Here is a 23,467-nt window from a genome sequence, read left to right on the forward strand (position 1 = left end):
GAAACTCGCAAAAAATGCGAAAGTCCCCCTCTAGAGCCAGTGTTTGGTTTGTCCATTCTGGGCTACTGTAGAAACATTTCGGTGCAACATGGCGGGCTCCGTGGAAGAGGACCCGCTCCCTACGTAGATAGAAAGGGCTCATTCTAAGGTAACGAAAACACAACAATTCTCAGTTTCGGGTGATTATACACTAATGAAAACATACTTGTGAATATTATATTCCATTTCTGCCAATAGATTCCCCCTAAATCCTACACAGTGGTCCTTTTAAAGTTATTGCATTTGCAAAAAGTATTGGTGCCATTGTTGTCAAGTGTAAGTAAATATTATGTAAACAAAAATATTTGCTGCTGCTTTCCACTAGCTGTCCAATAAAGGCATAAGCAGTTATTACATTACACGTGATCCTCCGCCCTTGAAGGGTCGATTTCAGAGAAGTAGTTTACAAAGTAATGGAGCACCACAGCAGGGATTCCTCTGGGAGCTCTTTACATGTCATGCAGACCTTACATATGACCAGACAAGTGAGAAAAACATGTATATCACTGTTGTAGGTGTAATTTTGAGTAGGTGATATCAGGAATTTCTAAGGACTACAATATTTCCCATTGGCCATAAAGAACTAAGCAAGTAATGCCTTGTAGGTTATATGTGTACAGTACATGTATGATGAATTGTTTAAGTTGACCCAGATGCTTCTGATGGCTCTGGTCTTGGAACCATGAATGTCTGCACCAAATTTCATGGCAAGTGATTAAGTAGCTATTGAGATATTTCAGTCTGGGCCAAAGCGGTCAACAGACCGTGAATGCTGTCCCTGCAGTAATGGGCTTTAGGGTTGTCAGTGGGTAATAAAAGGACATTTAAGTAGCAGAGAAAACTATATTTTATTTGCATTGTGTCATATTTTCTCCTGCAGCACAGTGCATAGCGTGGAAAACAGCAGCGGTCAACACATATTATTGATGGAGGAAATTAAAATAAGATTTTCCCGATTGAAGTAACAGCTTTTTAAAAATTTCTTTGCAAACAAACATGTACAAAGTCCCAGAGATGTAAACCATTAATTTGATTTGCTTATTCCAGTGGAGGTTTTGATGTTTTAATGAAAATAACCAGATTTATGATGAAATTGTGTGTAATTTCCGGAGAGAGTGGCCACTCTGCACTATCAGTGGAGGTCAAATTCCATAGTGATTTAATATTTCTATCTGGTCCTCCTCAGTGTTCCTGATTTGCTGAGGAACACACTGCTGTCCATTCATCAAAACTTAGATTTTGTCTTTGCCAAAGGGTAATTAATATTGCTGAAATGTCGTGATTACACAATTGTATGTCGGCCCAAGTCAAATTAATTTAATTTCATGTGTTGCTTTTAGACGTTTCTTCTGATGAAGTTCTTATTTTTAGAATGGCATGCACAGCTTTTTTGACTTTAAAAACTCAGGGTTTAATCCTGTTTTCTACACGTACATCATAAAATTACACAGGACACTGTGTTGCCTGTGAATCCTCTAACACTGGCACACACACACACACACGCACAAGCAGAATATTACTAGTATTAGGTCACCAAATGACATCAAAGTTGCTTTAAGTTCATTCATTTATTTCTGAAACAAGGACTTCACTGCCAGCTGAAAACTATTACAATTCCTGCTGTGTTTACCACAAGAGGACACAAATCATGTTACCTAATACCATTTCAAGTAATTTCAACTGAATTATGGCTAAATTAGGATTTATTACATTCAAATAAAGAAGCAGATAAATGTCAAAACTAAGGCTTTTAAGATGAAACATTTAACATACTAAGTGCTTTGTTGAGGCCACATTGATTTCAAAATAGCTTGGCCTTGATTTGTTAACATGTAGCCTACTTTAAAGCTAGATGGCAGCACAACACTTTGATCAGATCATCGGTTCTTCTAGTTTATAGTAAAAAGAGACTCTCAGTCACTTTCCATGACATCCAAAGTCCAGCCAAAAACTAACTAACCCCTTTTGCTTGAGTTGGGTTTTTTTTTTTGTTTGTTTTTGTTTTTTACAATTTCATGTTTGACTTTCACCATCCAAACAAATGACCTTAAAATGTCTCTAATATGATTAATTTCCAGTAAGGTATAATCAACACAATAACGCAGTTTATATAACACATAACTCAGTGATAAGATACTTAATGCACATGAAGAATATAGGACAAAATAACTATTTACACAGTTACGATACACCAGATACTTCATTGAAGTTAAAAATAACATGTTTAATATGTGTATTGGCTGTATAAAAATATAGTTGTATTATATGATTAAATATAAGGTAACTTTATATTTCCTTATATACAAGCTGTTAATTACATTTTTAACTATGAATATGCTTAGTACGTATTTTATAAATTGCACTTTACAAGCAGTTCATCCTATTCAGTTCCTTGTTGGGAGAATCCTGCGTGTGACAGTTTGGGGTCCAGTAATGTCAGTTTCATAAGGAAAAAAAAAAAAAAAAAAAAAAAAGACTCCCCTGTCTCAGCCTCGGTTCCTCCTCAGTTCATGAGTGTTTCGGAGAAGATCTTCAGGAATTGTCTTCAGTCTCAGCAGCCAAGTTCACTTTGGAAGCTAAAGAAGAGACAGACATTCCTGTGAAGTCCCACAGGTCTGACTTGAATTCAACCATAAATCACACACTTGTTCAGACATACTGAAACCTGCACCTAAGCATGCACACACAGTATCTATTAGTGGAATCTCCCAGAGTGACCTGAGCAAAGTTTCCTCTGATGGGCTGTACAGATAGAGCAGCTGTTCTTTCTGCATATCTAGTAGTAAGTCTCTGGAAAAAAACCTCTGAGGGGACTTATCTTCATCTGCTGTGAGCAAATAACCCCAACAAGGATTCTCCTCTGCCTTTCCGTGCCGGTCTTAGGCCACTGTGCCTGTGCGTTTGTGAATGTAGACTCGTTGACCAGCTTCAGTGCTCCATCTCTGTCTTCCTGTCAGGAGGGCAAGCTGAGTGACATCCGGGAGTGAGCGGCGTCGGCGCCCGTAGCCTTTCGAGCTGATCTTGTTCTCAGGGGCATTGGCATCTTTCTGCTGGCTAATCTGGTGCAGTCGGTGGAGCAGGTCGTGGTATGAGCATGTGAATAGGACACAGCCGGATGATTTGGTTGATGTTGACCTCCTGGGTCTGATATTTAACCCAAAGCTGGAAGAAGAAGATGCTGTATTTTTAGATTGTTGATGCTTCCCATGGTTATTAAATGTGATCTGTTCACTCATTATGTTAACCGCGTTTAAATCCAATTTATCATCAAGATGAATCTAGATTCATGTAAAAGTTTCATCCAAAATCTTGACTGTCCTCCCTTTTAAAATGTGGATTTTGAATATTCAAACTCCTTTTTAATATAAAACCTTTTCGCAGCAGCATCTGTGACACATTCAAATGCATAACGAATGCAGCATCTCTTTTTACCTTGATGAGAGTGAGACAGTTTTCGCATTTCCGTCCTGCTGTGGTCCCATGTGGATGTCAGAGTACTGCTCACTGGCTGTCTCGACACTGTTGCGCAGGTCTCTCCTCATACGGCTCTGCATCCATACTCTGAACCTGCCACAGAGCACAGAAATTGTGATGGAAGGAACTGACTAATTCAGACAAATTGTCTTGTACTTTCATTATGTGACAACATTAGAGAAAAACACAGCATTGCACATTCAAAAAATGGCATGGTTTCATATGATGCCAGCTTAGCTTAGTTGGCATTATCATGGAAGGCTGCAGATCTTCAGTTGTCTCAAGAAAATAGCATTTGATTCTTGACAAGCATGCAATTACCCAACTGATAAAATCTGCCAGGCAGATATTTTGGGTGATAAAAGCTTATCACAAATATATATGTCCGCCAGTAAGTAACAAGAAATTACTTATTGCAGTATAGAAAAGCCAAAGACAAACAGTGTCTCTGTAACAGTTTGTGCACCAGAGAACACTAAAAATGTCATTTTTCAACTGTAAAATGTTCCACTCAGTGCATATCTTGGCCACAATTCTTTAGTAACCAAATTTATGGGATTCTTATCAACAACAACAAAAACCAATATTAGTCGATATATAGTTGCTAGATTTCAAATATCGATATCAGTATCAGCCTCAAAAATCCAGTATCTGTCAACCTCTAGTAAAACTCAAATTCTCTGGGACATTTTCTTCACTTAAGTTAATTATTCACTTAATTTATTAATTTACTCATTTGACAATAGACATGACTTGATATAAATATCTCTTACAGAGGAGATAAAAATAGGCTTTTATTAAGAATGAACACAATGTTCTCATGTGCTTGTTTATCAGGCAGCTCACCTTTTTTTCAGGCTGCTGTTGAAGTCCCCTGTGGCACCTTTAACCAGTGGCAGCACCATGGTGAAAACACAGCAGCAGATGACAGTGTGCAGGGCTAATCTCATTTTGGCTGGGAGCTGTTAGTGTTAAAGAAACAGTAATTGCATTGAGGAAGTTAGCTCTGGACGTCTGCCAAAGACATGACTGATGATTGATTAGTTTGCATTGAATTGGTATTAAATGTATTTATAGCCTTTTTAGCTTCATAACGAGTGGCATCTGTTGATTAATCAAATACAAATCAGTATTGATGGATTTGTAAGGAAAAGTTTTGAACATCCATCCAACATAAACATCCATACATCAGAATGCACAGATTATTAAACCACCTCCCCCCCCACAAATTTAACCCCTTGTCCTTCAAACTCCTTACCCCAAATTTAACAGGACATCAATTTGCATTTTTTTTACCCTTGGAAAAATGTTAAAAAACCTTTCAAAAAATGTCTGAACTTAAATTAAAATGATGGAAATAGTCACTTACCTCAGGCTCTAACTTACAACGTGATGAGGAGAATTTATGGTGCACATCCAAGTGTGTTGTTTACAGTTTAGCAGATTTTGGTGTTTTGTTTTGTTTTTTTCCAAGGTTGTAAAGAGTTTACCATGAGTTGAAGTCTGAAGTTTACACTGCAAACATGAGAGGCTTTATAGAAAGAGGGAGGGAGCTGTACCTGAATACCAGACCCAGTGGGAGGGACTGTGGGACAGTTCATGTCAACCCCGTCCACCCCACATGTAGACAGTCAAACCAAAAACATGCAGATAGAGATTTTAAAAACACGCAGCAACCCCAAAATAGTGTGACTAATGTTGTTTTTGTAAATGTTAATTCTGATGATAATGCAACATTTTTCTTTGAGAAAGTTGCAAATGGTTTTGTGCATTTCAGAGTTTTGTCAATTGACCTAAATTGTGTTTTTGTTCTTGTTTTTTTACTCTAAGGTTTATTTCTAGTTATGCAAATGGGACTCCTATGTGCACTAAGTCCCTTTATGTACTTTTTTTGTCATTTTGAGCATTTGTCTAGTCTGTTTTTGGGGGGGAGTTGGGGGTGGGGGTTATGAGGCTAAGTTCATTGGCCATGCAAGCTTTAAGGCAGTTAAGTTAGGTGTAAATGTCGTTAATAGCTGAATTAATTCTCGAGGAGATGTGTTTTTTGAAATGCTCTGTTTCAGTTTAAATTGGCCATCTTTGATTCTAAATCGCTATAAAATGCTAAGTATATTTAAATCAGTGCTGTGTTGTTATAGCAACTGCATGCACAGTGGAAATTTAAGGAAGGAACATGTGCTTAATACTGAACTGGTGCACCTCCAGATGACCAGTTTAATCACTGAGAAGCACTTACACACTCCAGTAGTTACTTCCAAGAATTCTGAATAAGGGCAGTGTGTTCTGCATGTGTGAAGGTGAACAAGCATTAAAGCTTTCCACATTAGCTACAGATGAAGATGGTTCAAAAGGCAAAGTTGTTTTTGGAAATATATTGATAATCAAAGTTAGCCACTTCAAGGTGTGAATGCATAAAATTGACTGTAGGAATGTGAAGCAGGACCTTGCAGAAAGCGAGCGTGCATGGTCAGGGAAGTAAAGTGAAAACGTCTGTAGTGAGGCGTGGTGTCAGTTGACCTTTTACGTCTTTTTAAAAATGCTTTATGATGTGTTATGGGATGATACCTAATTGAATCATGTGTTTTTGACAGTTCATAAAATTCTGACTGTATTATGCTTCCTGACGTTAAATTAGAAGTCTTGCATCACATAAAAAAAAAACTCATTTTGCACAGAATGTTTCCTCAAGCCAGAAACTAATTTCTGGGTTGTAGTTAGGCTGTAGTTATGCTACGCTTTCCATTTCAATTATATTTTTCTGAAGATTAGACTTTAAAGATCACATCTCTATTACGCCACCTTTCACTCCATATGTTTCAGTGAGGACTTTTTGAACTTTTGGATTCAGAACATATAAATTATGCTGCATGAGCTCTATGGAGTTACTTCTTTTTTTTTTTTCTTTTTTTTTTTTAAGCCTTTTTTGGAACTTGAACTTGAAATTTGAGTGAACTATTCCTTTAAAAACACCATGCCTGTATCCAAAATCACTCCATCATTCACTACTCCCTTCAGACATTCATTGCTAGGCTTGGGTGATATCTATATTTTCATACCTTCCTGACATTTCATTGGGGTTTGCAGTATATGACGGTATTTGTGTTTTAAAGGAAAAAAAACGTAAAAGCTGATCTTGTAGCATGTTTGACATTGTCTGGCCTACAATGCTGTGTGTCTAATATACAATTAGCCTACTTAGACAAGTTTTGCTGGGTTTAAATACTTATGGCTCATAGAATAATGAACAGATAGGAAATAAGCGCTTCTTCCATAGATTCTTGCTGGAGGACCCGATGAGACATCAGTGGGCTGAACGGAGATGATGTGCGGGTGGTGTGACAGACTGGCAGTTGAGTAAAATCATGTTGCTAATAAACTACTTTTGTAGTTGAAAGAAGTCATCTCAAGATAAAGTTATATGGGGAGTTCGGGACTGAACCCAAAAGACCACCAAACAGGGGCAGAGGCATTTTTCTTTTTTACTGGTTCTGTAACGTTATCTCCACTACTCGCAGTCGCCATCTTTCTCAGCCCAGCTGCCTGTTCCACCAGAAGAGACTGCCCTCTCGTGGTGTGTGCTGTGCACTACAATACATCGCTTCAATACAGCATCTCTGTATCAGTTTAATAGAAATAAGAGAGTCTGTATTTTTGACAGTATTGAAAATCATACCTTCAGGATTTATAAATACCCTGGTATACTGCAATACCTTGATACCGCCCAAGTCTAGTTTGTGACATCACTAACAGCTGTGGAGTCGTACAACAGCAATCTATCTTGCATCTATAAAAATACAGTGCATAGTTTTATGGGATTGTTAGCAGAATGAAGTGTATGAGCCATGGACACTATTTTTTTGTTTCATTGTGTAAGTTTTGAGGGCACTATACAGTGGATAAATTTACATACTTAGAATTCAGAGCATCAAATAAAATGGCAGACAATAAATATAGTGCACTATATAGTATGTAGCAAGTGATTTCAGACACAGCCCATGAGCTCCTGTGTCAGGTAGCCACCACAAGTGTATATGTAACATACAGCAGAGAGTCATTGTGTTTGTTGGCTTAACCAGGAAATTTAATTTCCATGACAACATGTTTTAATATGAGGAAGTTCAATTCAGATTTGTTTACTTTTCACCAACTGCTGAACTAAACCTAAAAAGCAACTTTGTTTTGCTTAAAAAAATAATGTCCACTGTAGCTGTTCTCGTCTGTTTGTGTTGGACTGGAGCCTAATTTGAGAAAGTCAAACAGACAACTTCACACGACTTTCTTCATTGTCCGGTGGTGGTTTTACTACAGGATATACTGTACAGACAAGGGTGCACTCGGATTGTCAGTCCTAAAACTCACCCAGCAATCATGCTCACACCTTTCAGTAGAATCTTTTGTTACCTCTGGCAAAAGTGAGCGTGACTTAACAGGACAAGTCCTGACCTGTGTTTGGCTCATGCAGTGTTTCATAGAGATGCTGCGATACATAGGTTACTGTTTTTTATGCTTTCATACATGTTACTAACAAACATGTTAACGTCAGCACTGCGAGACTCAAACTCAAAATGATGGCAGGAGCTCTACTGTTGCTTTGAATGAATGAATTTCAACTCAGCACTCAGCCTTGACTGCTCTCTTCAATGCCATTTTTACATTTTTTTTTAAATGTAGAAAATTCACATCTAATAGAGTTTCGATAAGTTTTTGTAAAGCTGCTCTTTGATGTTAGCTCTTACTGTCTGGTTGCAGATAAGAGTAGATTTTAAGCAGCTATCAAATTTTTGTAAAAATGATTTACTTATGCATTCCTGATTTGCATCTTATGTTCAGAATAACTTACAATTTATGATACCAATGAACCATGTTGTCCTTGTTAGACCTTTCACTTTTGTTCAGAATCTTTTTCCTCCAAATTCTTGCAAGGATGTCACAACCACAACTGCCACCAGTATCATCATCATCATTTCTGTAGCAATTGCTCCAATGTCAGGTTTGTTTTGATGTGTTTTCACAAAACCAAGTGGTACATAAACATCTGATGAGCACATTACACATGGGATGTCACGGATGGGTAGCTATGAATAGATGCACACAGTGTTGTCGTGGCAACAACACAGCACTTTTCACAGGCCAAAAGATGATTCAGTCATCTGTGTTCAAACATGATCCTTTCCAGATCTTAAAGTAGTTGTCCTGTAACGTGATGGCGCCTCTCGTGCTGCAGAATTTCATTAATCCAAAACACGGTGCACTCGTGATCAAAATCCATCCGAGCACCTATGGGTTTGATAAACGTTTTTGTATCCATATCAGTTAGCCAAGATCTTTTTTTGTCTCAAATCGTTGCTGCAAGAATAGCTTTTATATTACACATACAAGAAATCAAAACAATATGGTGTTGGTTAGGGTACGGATGAAGCTGTGATTGATTTCCACAGTCAGGGGTCAGTAGAGCACAATGTGAGCTCAACATTGGCCGGCACCCATTATAGGATATTATTAGATACTCGTGTCTATTTATAGTACCGCATTTCATTCTGTGTTTTTATTACTACTGAGATAGAAGAGGCAGGAATTACAGCGATTTTATTAACTCTGATCCTCTGGTATGTAATACCATGGCGCTCCTCATGGGTCTGAGAGAAAATACTCTCTGGAAATGCAGTGATTTGCTCTCATCTAAACGTGAGGTGCAAACATTCGTCCTAGTTCCTTTCCAAACAACGGAAAATCCCAGAGTACGTTTTTTTTTTTTTTTTTTTTTTTTTTTGAGTGGAAAAATACAGGATCAGATATTTACCATTTACAGGGGGAAATGTGCCCGAGGGAAGGATGAGGATCCATGTATTCCTGACAGTTAATGGTTTTAGAGAAATAACAGAACAACCTGTACTGTTTACTAGGCTCGACTTTGTCTGTGTTATATACTATGTCTGTACGATAGGACGGCAGCCTGTATACAAGCACATGTATGGACAAGACATGGTAAGAGCAATCGAGACTGACCACAACCGAGTTTGTAGATTACAGTGTAGTCTCAGTTGGATCAAACTGAAGACTGCAATTTAACACAAAAATCAGACATCAACTTCTCAATGGGAGAGAAACAAGCAGTGTAATAAACATGCATGGCAGCCCTGCATAAGCTCAGCTCAAAGCCAGCAGCACAACATGATGAACAGCTCAGGGTTAGTTTATACACTGTAGATGTTTAATATTTTTGTTATAAGAAATTAAACATTTCCACACCGTTACTTCACAGCCACATCAAGCTTCAGTTTCTGTTAGTATCAGATTGCATATAGCACATATAGCACATGTGCTGGCATTAATTGAGGAGAGAAAAAAAAAAAAAAGAAGTGTTGTGCTGATTGACGTCATGTTGATCTTTTTTCAGCTTAGTAAGCCACCCTCTTTCCAAAAATGTGACTTCACATTAAGAGCTAATTGACAGCTGGTGCTGGAAGAATCCTCTGCCAGATGTTCAAAGGTACTGACATAAAGAAAATACATTGGAGGTAGCAGAGCTTAGGCTGTTTTTATATTATATTCTAGTTCAAAATGTAACACATCTTTATGAAGTTTGGACTTTTATACAATTCATAAAAACATTTTGTCCCACGACTGTATTGGGACAAAATATATTATGATTTTTAAAATATTTTATAAAACTAAAACACTAACTTGTGAAATCAGCAGGTATAAAGTCTGGAGCTTCTTCATAAAGTACAGTACCAGTCAAAAGTTTGGACACAGTTTCTCATTCAAGGGAATGGGAAGGAACTTTTTACTGGTACGGTATATATCGGGAAATATGGAAGAACAAAATGCCAAAGATGTTTCCATTAGCCTTACTGGCACAGGCTATTTTATGGCTGTATGTAGATTTACTCAGTGATATATTGAGGGGGTCTTTTTCACTCTTGAGGTTAAGAGATGACATTTAATCCTCAGATTTTCTCAAGATCTCATCTAAATATTGCTGTTCCTGCCCAGAGAGAGACGGGCTCATGACTGTGAGTTTCAGATTTACACCTGTGAGTCCTGAGAACTTTGCCATGGGAATTCTAGCACATAAACTTAGAATGCAATGTCTCAACAGCTGCCCTGAGAGACTAGTCCATCAGAGCTGGATGAGGCAGGGCAGAACCTTTAGTCAGAATATAAACTACATGTTGTGTCAAGTGATGGATGTGTGGAGATTCCAGTTTTTCTGCCAGCAGTGTTGTGAGTGAGAGGTCAGAGAAAGATTTCACTTTGGCACGGATATCAAGGTCTTGATGATTCCATCCATGATCCAGTAGAACATGTGTATTTTTGTTTTTATGCCTCCGTGCCGGCGACAGCTGCGGCATTATGTTTCCGGGTTGTCCATCTGTCCATCCGTAAGTCTGTCCTTCCGTCTGTCCATCTGTCCCATTCTCATGAACATGATATCTCAGGAATGCCTTGAATGAGGAAATTTCTTCAGATTTGGCACAAACGTCCACTTGGACTCAAGGATGAACTGATTAGATTTTGGTGGTCAAAGGTCAAGGCCACTGTGAACTCACGTCCCTCCCAATCTCATGAAAGCAATATATCAGGAACACCGGGGGGGAAGTTGATTACATCTGACACAAATGTCCACTCGGATTCAAGGACGAACTGATAAGAATTTGGTGGTCAAAGGTTAAGGTCACTGTGACCTCACATAACAAGTTTTTTGGCCACAAGTCTCCTCTAAATCCAAAAGGTCAAAGGTCAACTTCACTGGGACAACATAATGTTCTGCAAAAACACTTTTCTGGCCATAATTATTCAACGCCATAACTCAGGAACAGAAGGGGAGATTGTGACCATATTTCACATTTATCTGAGATACTGAATTGGTGACACTAATCTTGGGTCCCCACCTTGAAACTGTGGTGATTATATAGATCCTCTGTGCTGCCGGGTTGAAGGTGTGTGTGTGTGTGTGTGTGTGTGTGTGTGTTGTTAGAATTTGTAGCTTTTTTGCAGCCACATCCATATCTGAAGCTTTGTCGACTGTCATGGCTACAACTTTGTGTTCTGTCAGAATCGGTTTTATTAGCCAAGCATGTGAACACATACAAGGAAATTACACTTAATACCTTTTATTAAATTCCTTCAAAGTCTGGACAGACATGGATGTAAACTGCAACTTGACAACCACAAGGCAGTATATCTAGTTTTCTAATGGGATGATAAAACTTTTGTTGAATCTTGTTCATTATATTATTCAGTGTTTCCAGTGTACAAAGTAGCGAGGTAACCAACTGGAAAGAAATATGCTCTTGAGTCCTGCTATAGTGTCCTCGAGGACTACAACTTGGCTTGTTTACCTCACCTTGGGTGAGAATTAAACCATCAGACATGGAAACATTGCTGGCTTCCTCTACCTTTGGGCTTTCAAACTTCCCCCAGGTGATGTTGTTACCTTGTATCCTGGGAGCTTGTTCATAAGTAAGGGTAACGCTGAGATCAGACCACACAGTATCAGCCTGATAATGGCTTGACAGACGGGGTTATTGGGAAGAAAAATTAGTGGGTTTTTTTATCCTTTTTAAAATCCTTTTTAGCATGTCGTGGTGGAAGACAACAGATGCAGCTTGTAGGACTCCTCACAACGTCTTAGCAAAAAGAGTAGCATAAAGGTGTAGGAGTCTCGGCGCATCAGCCAACTGAAGCTCAAGCCGGTGCTTTAACAGACAGGACAACTGAGGCAAGATCTGGAAAGATGAGGTCTGGAGCACACGGTAATAATAAATGCTTTTAATAAGGTTAATTTTAACATTGAAACGTTAGTTGCTGCAAATTATTAAAAGCTCTTATTATTACCATGTGTTCCAGATCTCATCTTTCTAGAAAAAGAGTAGCATGTCAGAATTTTTTCCCCTTCTCACGCCTATTTTGGCAACTTCTATGATGCAGAAGTACACAGAGTGCTCTTTCACGCACAACTGTAAACATGCTGAAGCAAAAAGGGAAAGTTGAGGAAATATTTGAGGAGTCTTTGGCAATAAGACCCCATCATGCTGTAATCCTTTAAAGGGGGAGGTCATGCTATGAGTTGTACAGGAATAGACTGTGGTGGTGAAGGGGTGAGGGCAATGGCTGGAGATCTGGATGGGTATAATATGGAGCAGGCATCTGATGAGCTCAGTGGAAGGGCACTGGAACTGATGAAAACTGGAGGTGAATGGGGTGGAGGAGGGTTATCAATCTAATACTGAAATGACAGCTGACAGCAACAGAGAGAGGAACAGTCAGTTTGACAGCAACAAGATGATTGGCTCACAGAGGTCATGGCAAAATCTGTTTGGTTTAACTGAAAGAGTGTATGCCTCAGACAGCTGATTCAGAGAGAGAGAGTGAGAAAGCATGAAGATATTCTTCCTGATTTAACTTTCGCTAAGCTTCATTAAAGGTGATCAAGTCTCCTTTCTTGATCACCTATATAAGTCATGCAAGTCATGAAAGACAGCAAGCTATGACTGGTTGAGGTCAACGAGTTGACAAGAATTTATGACTGTATGATTGCCTAATCTGACTCAAAATATTGTGTTGACTGATCCCAGTTTAAGTTGCAGCTTGAGATTGGATGACACAGGCATGGTGTCAGGTACGATGAGTCAGGTGGTATTCATGTAACGGTATGTGTATCTGTCCTGAACCGTTCGGTATTGGATGTTCAGTTCGGTAAATGATCTCCTTGGTTCAGTATGACCCAGCGCACCTCTTAGCTGTAGCATGCTCATAGGTGTATGCTAGCCGGCTTAGCCAAGGTAGCCTGGTCACCCTGGTTACCCTGTAGTGTTGCTGCCTTCAGAAGGACAAATGAGAGACCCATAACACTGACCGAGTGCAAGTATTATTAAATATACTCCTTTATCTCTGTAGTGAAACAATACCGCATCTTCCTGTCCCCCTCTCCTCTCTGTGACAGTCATCTTTGACTGAGGCTGTTCAGAACAATGATAACATATTTGATTTCTGATGTGGTCAGACAGCATGTCATAAGAACCAATTCTGAGATAGAAAAATGTAGTTAAACAGTGTGCAAGCAAAAGTTGTAGCTTGGTCCCTCTTCCAACTGGATGATGTAAAGTTGTAGGGTCTCCAGTTAGGGCTCCTCCGAGGCAGACACAGAACACACTGGAGAGATTTTGTATCACACTTTGAGGATGTTAATGGGAAATTGATGTTTGGGCTGCAGCAACAAGGTCCCAAACCTGGAGAAGTGGCAGAAAACGGATGGCTGGATTGATTAGTCCCCCTAGTTTGCAGGTCATTTAGGAATTCTTTGCAAAAAGAGTAAGGTGTGATCATTTTGCAACAGAAATTCATCTTGCCCATTTATTCACTGTGAAATAAATGGGAAGCTAAATCTTAAACTTTACCTTTGGGGCCAGTAAATTTCCTTCTTTCTATCAGGCGCCGAGCGGCCCAACAGATTTTAGCCAACTGGTTGAGATGTTGAGCTGTATCCTTTTTCCCCATCACTGCATCACTGTGGTGGCTGATGAAGAATAAAAGGACATGGGAATATGAGACATGTGTTTGCGATGTTTGTGTGCTCTGAAAGACGTCATGGCGCAGATATAAAGTCACACAGCTGACAGGCTGTTAGCCTAGTATGCTAATCCTACATAAACATATGGATGAGACTATTTGTTTACAGACATCTGTAGATAGAAACAGATGAAAGAACAGGGGGAGTTAATTAGAATAGTTATGATTAAGATAAGTTCTCTTTCAAATCAAACATCCCAAGATATGAGTGGAAAGTATTGTTTTTGCAACTGCATTTATAACCTTTTTTTGACTCAAACGGAGCTTAACCATGTCATGTGATGTGCTACTTCACTACACTTTACTAGCAAATAGTACTGGGACAACTACAGAAAATTGCAGATGAACATTTAATATGCAGGAATTCACATTATAGACACTACAGCTGACTATCCCTGTAACACATCGGCCACAATTTAGCACATTGACCATACACAGTCCAGCCATATACTTGGTTTTGACCTAGTTTTGATATTCAGCGATATGATCCACATCTGTCTGCAGGTGAACAAGTTTACTAAATACCACCCGAATAAAAGTGAACAGGATACTACGACCTCAGTCTCATTTGCTCCGTTTCATGAAAACAATTTCTGAATTGAATTAGTATTCAACTGTGTTAGTTTAGAGCTGTTCTGAATTTTTATCCAAAATAAACTTGCCTCATTATCCTTCATCACAAACTAGTTTACAATAGAGATCATGATTCAGGTGCCAGACTTTAAACTTGAAATCCAAATGTTCATGTAAAAAGCAGAGTAAGCACTTTCAGATAAGAATGCTGGACTTTTGCCAATGTCTTTTACCCCACTCGACTCTTTTGTGTATCCATGATCTCATGTGTTAAGTCATTCTGGGGTGTTGAAGTTCAGACTTTTTGCTTTGTTATCTTTGTATCTACCTTTTGGTGTCTTACTGCTAAAAATATACATCCTGCGGTACCCAGTCTGTTTGTTTTGGCACTCATAACCATATAGAGCCTGTAGTCACTAAACAATCTGAGGTGAATCTCCACCAAGTATGAAATATAATATTCACATTTTAAACTTAATGCTGCATGAGAGCTGATGTTGTATAATTTTCCTAACATTAAGATCATTTAAGGTAAAAATGTTTGCCAGTAAGTGCTTTTGAGTACCCTTCTCTATTATTAGACATTAAAAATAAATGTGGCCGAGTAGCGTGTCAGAATATCGGTGGGTGGAGGAAGGATTTTGTTCCAAAACAGACACTGCAGGCCAGAAAGTTTTTTTTTTGTTGTTTTTTTTTAGGGATACAAAAAAGGGGACAGAAGTGTAAAATTACAAGTATTTCCCATTTTTGTTATGACAAGAATATCCCCAGGGGCCTCTAAGAGGGCCTCAATAACAAGAACACCAAGTCATTGTCTCTGTATAGAAAATAACAGTACTACTAGTAATTATAGTGTGTATGAATATTTCAAATATATAAAACTTACAAATAATAAAAAGTTAAATTAAATAAATAACATTAAAAATACTAAAAGATAGAGAAAAGAAGAGAAAAAAAATTATGAAGGCCAGAAATCTCAACACATTGTTAAGCCACAGCTGTTAGCTAATCAGATTTATTCTGGCCGTTTTGTAGTTTTGGATCATAACAGGCTTTTATGTTCCACTTTAAAGCATTGTCAGTACTTCCCAAAATAGTGGCCTTTCTGTGTAATTTCATGAAACGGGGGGAATAGCAACATTGCAACATAGATATCAACACAGATGGCAAATTGTGTTTTCATGATTTCAGCGGTTTGTACCTTCAGCTTCATACCTTTTGACTTCATCATGCACCAGATGTCCAGATAGCTGAGGAAATTTCACAATTTGGTAAAATACTTAAGCATTAAGCATCTTAGAATCAACTGTTGTTTATGTCTATTTTTAAGATGTTAACTAGGAGTTAACTAAATGACCCAGTGTTATAAATCTGAGTTATCATTTGCATTTGCATGAATGTTTCAATCTATCCCCTGTTGTATCTAGGGCTAAAGCTAAAGACTATTTTCATTGTTGATTCATCTGCCAATTATTTTCTCAATTAATAGATTAATCATCTATAATTTCAGAAAATAGAGGAAAATGCTCATCACAATTTCCCAGAGCCCCAGTTGACCTATTTAAACAGTCTTAAACCCCAAAATATTCTGTTTACTATCATAGAAGACTAAGGAAATCAAGGAAAAGCTGCAAATATTCTCATTCTAGTAGCTGGAATTAGTGATTTTTTTTTTTCACTTTTACTTAAAAACCCATTTAATCGATTATTAAAATTGTTTGGGATTGATTCTCTGTTTATGGACTTATCAAAAAATTGCGTGTTCATTGAAATTAAGTGTACCATTTGAGGTAGGCAGGTAGTGTAGTGTGCAGGAATGAATGTGTCTCTGCCACTGTTATTTGTGTCAAAATCATCTTTATTGATCAAGTGTGTTTACGCGTACAAGGAATTTGACTCTGGTGCAGTGGCTGTCAATGTACTTACACAGAATAACAACAAATGTAGAGAATAATGTCCCCTAATGCAGATGACATGAGCCAGGTATTACGCCCTGTGATCGCTGATGTAGTCGGTGTTGTGTTATTTAGTGAGAGGTCATTAGACTTAGCTTTCCTAACCCTATGACGCATAAGTTCCAATTTTCACAATGGAGAGAAATTAACCTCATAAATTAGCGCAGAAATTTAATGAAAGGATGACGAGGGTAATAAATCACCTTGCGATATTTATTTTTTGACCTCAGACTGACACATATTTGTTTTTTAGAGCTGGCGTGCCTGGTAATATAGGTTTCTCACTTGCACTGTCTTTCATTATTTCATTTAAGATGTGAAAATACGTCAGGGATCGATTTGGAGAGTCTTGGAATTCCAGTGGGTGGGGTGTGGGATGGAAAGTGGATTTTGAAAGCCAGAAGTCTAAGCACCTGGCAGAGCAGTCAATTGATATTGATCAGCTAGACTGTCAACTACCCACGGATAGATTGTTCGTCTTGTGTTATTTGCCAGTAAGTATCTTACTACTTAGTCCTTTAAATATTTATAGAAATCTCCCACCATTCTGTTCTCAGCGTGGGTGTTAGTGTTTTCACTCGGTTTAAAAACACCTCTTTGTTAGTCACGCTGACATGCAAAAGATGCTTACGTAACAAATTGGCTTTAAAAGTCTTAATTATGTGAAAATAGTCTGACATTTTATTTGGGACAAGTTAAGTGCATTTGCTGTTTTCCAACAACACCCTGCTTCACATACAAAGTTTCATAAACTCACACCTGTTCTTAAATGATGGTCACGGAGCAACTTCACATTTGAGGGTTGAGGGCTCCAGGGAAAGACATCGCTGTCCGAGACATTGAGTGGGCGGAGGGTTTTTGAGGTGAAACAGACTGAGCACCAAGTTATTTTCTTCTTATTTTCTATCCTCTTTCTCACCTCAGAGTTGGTTTAAGTTGTTAAATGCTGCAGTGTGTGTTGGTCAACTGGTCTCGTTCGTTACTGCTGATCGCTGCTCCGCTCTGCTCTGCTCTGCTCTGCTAACGTTAGTCTCGGAGTGACGGCGTAGAAAGTTCGTAGTATACTTCACGTTCATCTCGCAAATGTTATTATTTAGTCATTAAATCAAAAAATGCTTGTAACCGCTGCCTTTTTTGAAGATGAATTACAAGATAGAAATAGTGAAATTACTCTAGCGTGTGTATGTTATAGACAGTCCGGAGGCTGCTCTTCCCTTGCAGTTGAGTTCTGCATTTTTCGCTCCATCAACATCACATCTGGGCATCGATTAGAGGAACTGATAAGCTCGGAGGCATACGATTCCGACAGATTGGACAATTTGGAACCGGTTCTCAACTGGAACCAGTTCTCGATTCCCATCCCTAGTTATACTCAGCGTTTTATATCTAGTCATACCACGCTTTATGGCTACTCTTAATTCCAATGTTTTCTCGTTGTATATATATTGCATGTGCATATATGCATCTACAAGTAGCTTAATAATTTCCTCGTCCTTTGCCAATAAAGCCAGTACCACTCACACACACATATACACATACATACACATACACGCACACACAAGTATGCTCAGTATAATTTCAGTGATATATTGGTCACTGTCAACAATTGATTATCCTTTTTATTTTTGTACTAAGGCAACAAGCAGAGCAAACATAGATCACATTTCCAAGATGTTTGGGGCTTTATTCCACATTGACTTCTCCAATTCCTGCAGATGGATGTCCCTCAAGTGGCCCATAAACGTGTTTCGAAAATAGCATGTTTACTATAGTTATCCCTGTGAAGTTAACAGTGTAATTGCCAATGATGTTTCCTGCTCCATCACATTCTGCTGTCATGAGTCATCCGCTGTCACGGAGGTATTGCATGCTGAAAGGCCACAGTCTGTCTGCACCCGATGCTCTGTTGATAGTGTACCAAAAAAATAAAAATATGGCTAGCATCACTGGCCATCACTCACCCCGGTCTCCCCACTGAGTGATTCAGAACCTTTTGAAATGTGACCCTGGCACTCTTGTGAGCTAAATGATTGTATAACACTTCATTAGAGTTTATCTCCAGTGTTGGAGCCAAAGGATTACTGTCACATTGTCTTCATTAGGATTTTATAGTTTAAGACATGCTTCATCACTTTCGAATTAAGTGAAGGATGGATTGGGTAACAAGAATTTATGTTACTTTTTTTAGACATGTTCTTTCAAATAATATCTCACCCCTCTTGTTTTGGTGGTTCTGAGCTCTTTTCAGATGATAAAAAAATACGTAACATCAGTGGCTTCATCTCTTTGTTAAAGTGATGCCTTTTTTTGTCATTCAGACACGGTTTGTCTATTATGTAAATTTTCCTCACAGTTTTATTCAGACATAATGGGACATTTATGGAAAGACTTTAAGTTTAAACTTCAATTCAATTAATTCCTATTTACTCACATGCTGTATGTAAAGCATTGCTGGTGTTCATTCCATCCATGCAGCTGGCAATGAATGAAAACATGTTAGCAGCATTACTGGATGGATGGCAATGTCGGCCAGTCCACTACTTCCAGACTGAAATAACTCAACTACAGATGGATTGCCATGACATTTTGTCCAGACTTAAAAGGATATTACATGTTCCTTCTCCCTGAAGGCAATTGTTACAGTAGTTTATGCTGTGTTGGAAGTACAGTAATATGGAAACGTTACCAGGTCCGACATAAGATTGCTCTCGTTTATGTGAAAGCGGCCGAGCACGTAGTCAGATACGAAACCGACATGTAAAGAGCTTTATATTGTCAGCGGATGGGTCTTATTACCAAAATATACACGCTCATGTAGTCCACAAAACTGACACCATCATTATCTGGAGAGTCGCATTGACTCAGAAGGATGTTCGAGATAAATTGTGATAATTTGACATGGCCAACAAGGGAGGTAGTGTGGAGGCGGAGGGATGGCAGAGCTCCAGGCTTGTGTCTTGACAGCTAAGATTAGGTGCCATTCCCTCCTTTGAGTCATATCTCTTCTTTTGACAGGAGAATAAAGCAGATCGTGTTGCTCTGTGGTGATAAATAGCAGCTGCAGTTTTACCTTGATGATACAGTGATCCCAGATAAAGATAATGAGTGTGTGTGTGTGTGTGTGTGTGTGTGTGTGGTTAGAGAAAGGATGATGATACAGGAGCGTGCAGGTAATTCTACGCTCAGCATCGCCTCATCAAGCGCTTGGCCTTTCACCCGGTAAAGAAGAACTTTGCTGACTCGGGGACTTATTCGTCTCTTCCGTACAGCCTGCTGCGCTCGGGTATTTTTAGCATGATTTCATATACTCCCTGCAATTAAGTAGGATGCTGGTAAACAATGCTCTGGTAGGAGGCCAGCTCTAAACTTGGCTCAGTCAAAAGTCAGACGGTTTCAACTGAAGAGGAATAACTTCATGCGCTGACAGGAGTGCAGCACAGTCCATGGGGGTTGAAGTTTTTTTTTTTTTTTTTTTTTCTTTTCCACAGAAACACTTGTGTTTTATATTTGCGCCTTGCCACACATTCTTTGGTGTTCATGGGGGAGGAAGAGGATGAGACACTGACTTTGAAGTCTTTCTGTCTTGTCACGTAAAGCATTCCACGCAGACAGAGTAGACGACCAGTCACCTCTCACTACTGCCTTATTCAGGTCATATCGGGATGAATTTTTAAAAAAAACTGGTCACATTTAGGTTAACGCGTGTGTATGTGTGTTGCTTGTGTGTCTATGGGTATCTTTAGTTGTGTGCGTTCGGTGTTTTTTTCAGTGTATGTGCACACTCCATTCATCCATGAATGTATGTAGTGAATGCATGCATGTATGAATTTGTATATGTGTGTGTGCATCCAGGTGTGGACACAGTACACGCATGCAGGTAAGTGTGTGTATTCATGCTTGTGAGTATTGCATATGATCTATAGAAGTTGTGTGTGTGTGTGTGTGTGTGTGTACTTTTACATGTATCCACAGTAACCTCTGACCTATGAGGGCAAAAATACAAATGGGAGGTCACAGTGGCACACGGCTCACCTTTAACTTGGCTCTTTGCGTTGTCAAAAGATATTTATATCTGGAGTGAACAATTGAGAAAGATGGGTTTGATTTCCCCGCTGTTGCCTCGGGCTCTGCCTTCCTGTTGGTGCGGAGTCAACCTCAGTCAGATGCGCTGATTGGAGCCAGATCCTTTGTCCCAAATTCCGTCTCCTTGCACCCTTGAACCTCACGAAATCTCTAAACTAAAACCTTCAGTCATTGGTGTAAGTCCCACATTACACAAATCCAACTCTAATGTGATGTTGTGAAATGTCAGGAGGGCAATGCGGAGAAACATGTGCTGGTGGACAAGCGGGATGACACGCAGGTGAAATAAGGTTGAAGGTGAAATTCCACCAGCAACGCAGAGCCGCTGTTTACAGTAATAGTCACTGTAGTTAGTGTGAAGTGGAATGCTGCTGTTAATTCTTTACTTTCTGGACCCACTTTTGGTGTTTTTCATTTTTATGAGCCGGAGGAGGACATCTGTTTGCGTCGTTGACCCATACAGGAATTCTCCAGGGACCTTTTAATCTTCTGTGGAGATCTATAATGTGAAGATGCAGTGATATGCTATTTTTGTCGACTCTCTCGCCAGATGCTTCCCTGAACTCTTAATACGCCCATATCACACCCCTGGGGTCCATGAATTGTCAAATGTGATACTGCGAAGGAAGGTAAATGTACTGCAGGCGTTTTATTTTACTGTCCCAAGAGTACCCCTCTGCTTCGTAAACCTCCGCAGGCCCTGGGGCTCCCGAGAACCCCATTCGCTGTAAATACCCAGAATTCCTAAAACTTTCGAACCCTATATATTTTGAATTCCTCCGACGCCTTCAGACACTTTGTATCTCAGATGCTCTGGTACTCAAGGGGGCAGTGAGACCCCATAACCCCGCCTTATCCTTATTTTCCAACCTAAACCCCCCCCCCCCAACTGCCCCTCAAACACACACATGCATACTTACACACATACACATACACCCCCTGCGATGGATTCCAGATCGGGAATTTAATGCATTTCTGTTTCGCATCATCTCCCAGGAATGCGGCACGCGTGCCACAAGCCTCATAACCTCAGGCTGATGAGTGTGAGGATGTTTAAAAGAGAGAGGGATGATGGGATACAGACGTTGCTGGGGGTTATGGGGGGTGGTGGGGGGAGGCGGGGGGTTTGACAGAGAGCATCCGGTGCGGCACTTGGCGTTAATGACAGGCCATCTTGTTGCATAAAGCAATGTTAGTGCAGCTGTGGTATGTGCCGAGCGCATCTGGACTACAGATTTTTGGGAACGTATTTTGTGTGTGTTTGTTTGGTCTGTCCCGTCTCACTCAAATTAACGACTGTTGCACGATACGGAGGGAGAATGGAGTGAATTAACTTAGTTGGGGATCTATCGAGGGGGGCTGATCTGGAAGTGGAGATTTTACGAGGTGGTCTGTTTTGCATGAAGTTGGGATACAGTTGTTCTATTCTCGTGGTGTCATTTATGCACATTGAAGCTTGTCAGAATTAGATGCTCATAGTAAGGTTGCTTAAAGGGGGGGGGGTAGTTGTTGGACTCCAGAGACAGTAAAGCACTGCCTGCTCGGTCCTGGTCAACATGACCTCTTGCTTCTGCTTGAAGCACCATCGTATAGTAGTCCAATATGTACCAGCTCAGTTCATCACAATAATGTTTTTGAGTGGCAGCTTTGTTCCCCGTGATTTACAGTCTTAAGATGCCCTGAAGCAATCAACCCCCCCGCCCCCCCAGTTGTTGCTCCGAATGAGCAGTGGACAAACCAATCAAGTTATATTTAACTGAATCCAGACTATGGTCAGTATGTTTGAAATAATTATCTAATGATGATGATACACATGATACGGCAAATGTATGCTAAATTTAGACTGTTATCAGGGGTCAAAGGCACCATGCTTGATTTCAGGCGTAGAGCAGTTCTAAATTCATATAGTACAATAAAAAAAAATATAATACATTCAGTACATTGTAAAGATTTCTTCCTGGACAACTTTTCAGGCTCACAAATCTTTTCTTGCTTTGATCCATGTGTTATGCTTACTTGCGTGAAGTATCAAAAACAGTACCAAGTACCAAAAGCCAACATCGAACGTCTGGTCAGATTAATCATCTTGTTCAGGGCTGCAACTATTTTTTTCACTATTGCTTAATCTGATACTTATTTTTGGATTAATCATCAAGTTTGTAAAATGTCATAAACCAGGAGAAAAATGGCCATATCAGTTTCCTAGAGCCAAAGTTGACGTAACTTAACATTACTTGTTTTGTCCGACCAACAGTCTAAAACTCAAGTTAAAGGGATATAAAACAGAGAAAGGCATCAAAGCAAAGATGTTTAATTAATTGACTGAATGTTTTGGCCCTCATCTTGTTTTTTAATCAAATAGTTCTTGATTGAAATTTATTTTTTTCCCAATTAAAGAGTTGTAGCTTAGCTGTACGGCAGCTTGTGTTTTTGACATCATTAACATTTGACAACTTTGGCTTCTTTTGTAAAACGAAAGAAGAAAAACATGTTTATATTTCTTAAGGTAAGGTGTGTAAAAAAAAAAAAAAAGTGTTTTCTGTCAGCACCAGTATAAAGTAATTTCAAGTGATTCCTAGTCGACATACAATAAATCCAAATTACTGCACAGCCCACTGAAAGCAACAATCACATAAGATACATTACATATAATAGAAATCATCCAAAATATTCATAGTTTAATTATTAATTGTTTGGCAGGTAGATTTCATTCACTCTGTCCCCTTCACACTTCCCTGTGTGCCTAAAAACTCAAATTACTGTTAAGC

General features: G+C 39.2%; 1 protein-coding gene and 1 long non-coding RNA gene across 3 annotated transcripts in view; one reads left to right on the plus strand and one right to left on the minus strand.

Annotated features, from left to right (window-relative positions):
- The window catches only part of LOC121897536, a 64,064-nt gene that overhangs the window by 23,181 nt on the left and 17,416 nt on the right, over positions 1-23,467 (plus strand). The window lies entirely within an intron of this gene.
- admb (adrenomedullin b) lies at positions 1,135-5,144 on the minus strand. The gene is made up of 4 exons (XM_042412087.1): positions 4,883-5,144; positions 4,360-4,475; positions 3,472-3,606; positions 1,135-3,201 (listed from the first exon to the last, which is right to left on the minus strand). The coding sequence occupies exons 2-4, from the start codon at positions 4,461-4,463 to the stop codon at positions 2,919-2,921; spliced, it is 522 nt and encodes a 173-aa protein (XP_042268021.1). The 5' UTR covers positions 4,464-4,475; positions 4,883-5,144; the 3' UTR covers positions 1,135-2,918.

The sequence above is a fragment of the Thunnus maccoyii genome, chromosome 5, assembly GCF_910596095.1.
Source record: "Thunnus maccoyii chromosome 5, fThuMac1.1, whole genome shotgun sequence".
NCBI lineage: Eukaryota > Metazoa > Chordata > Actinopteri > Scombriformes > Scombridae > Thunnus > Thunnus maccoyii.

Coding starts and splice junctions, on each gene's coding strand:
- admb (XM_042412087.1), bottom strand. CDS start 4,463: ATGAGATTAGCCCTGCACACTGTCATCTGCTGCTGTGTTTTCACCATG. Junction 3,607..4,359: donor AACAGCAGCCTGAAAAAAAG/GTGAGCTGCCTG, acceptor GCTCTGTGGCAG/GTTCAGAGTATGGATGCAGA. Junction 3,202..3,471: donor ACTGTCTCACTCTCATCAAG/GTAAAAAGAGAT, acceptor TTCTTCTTCCAG/CTTTGGGTTAAATATCAGAC.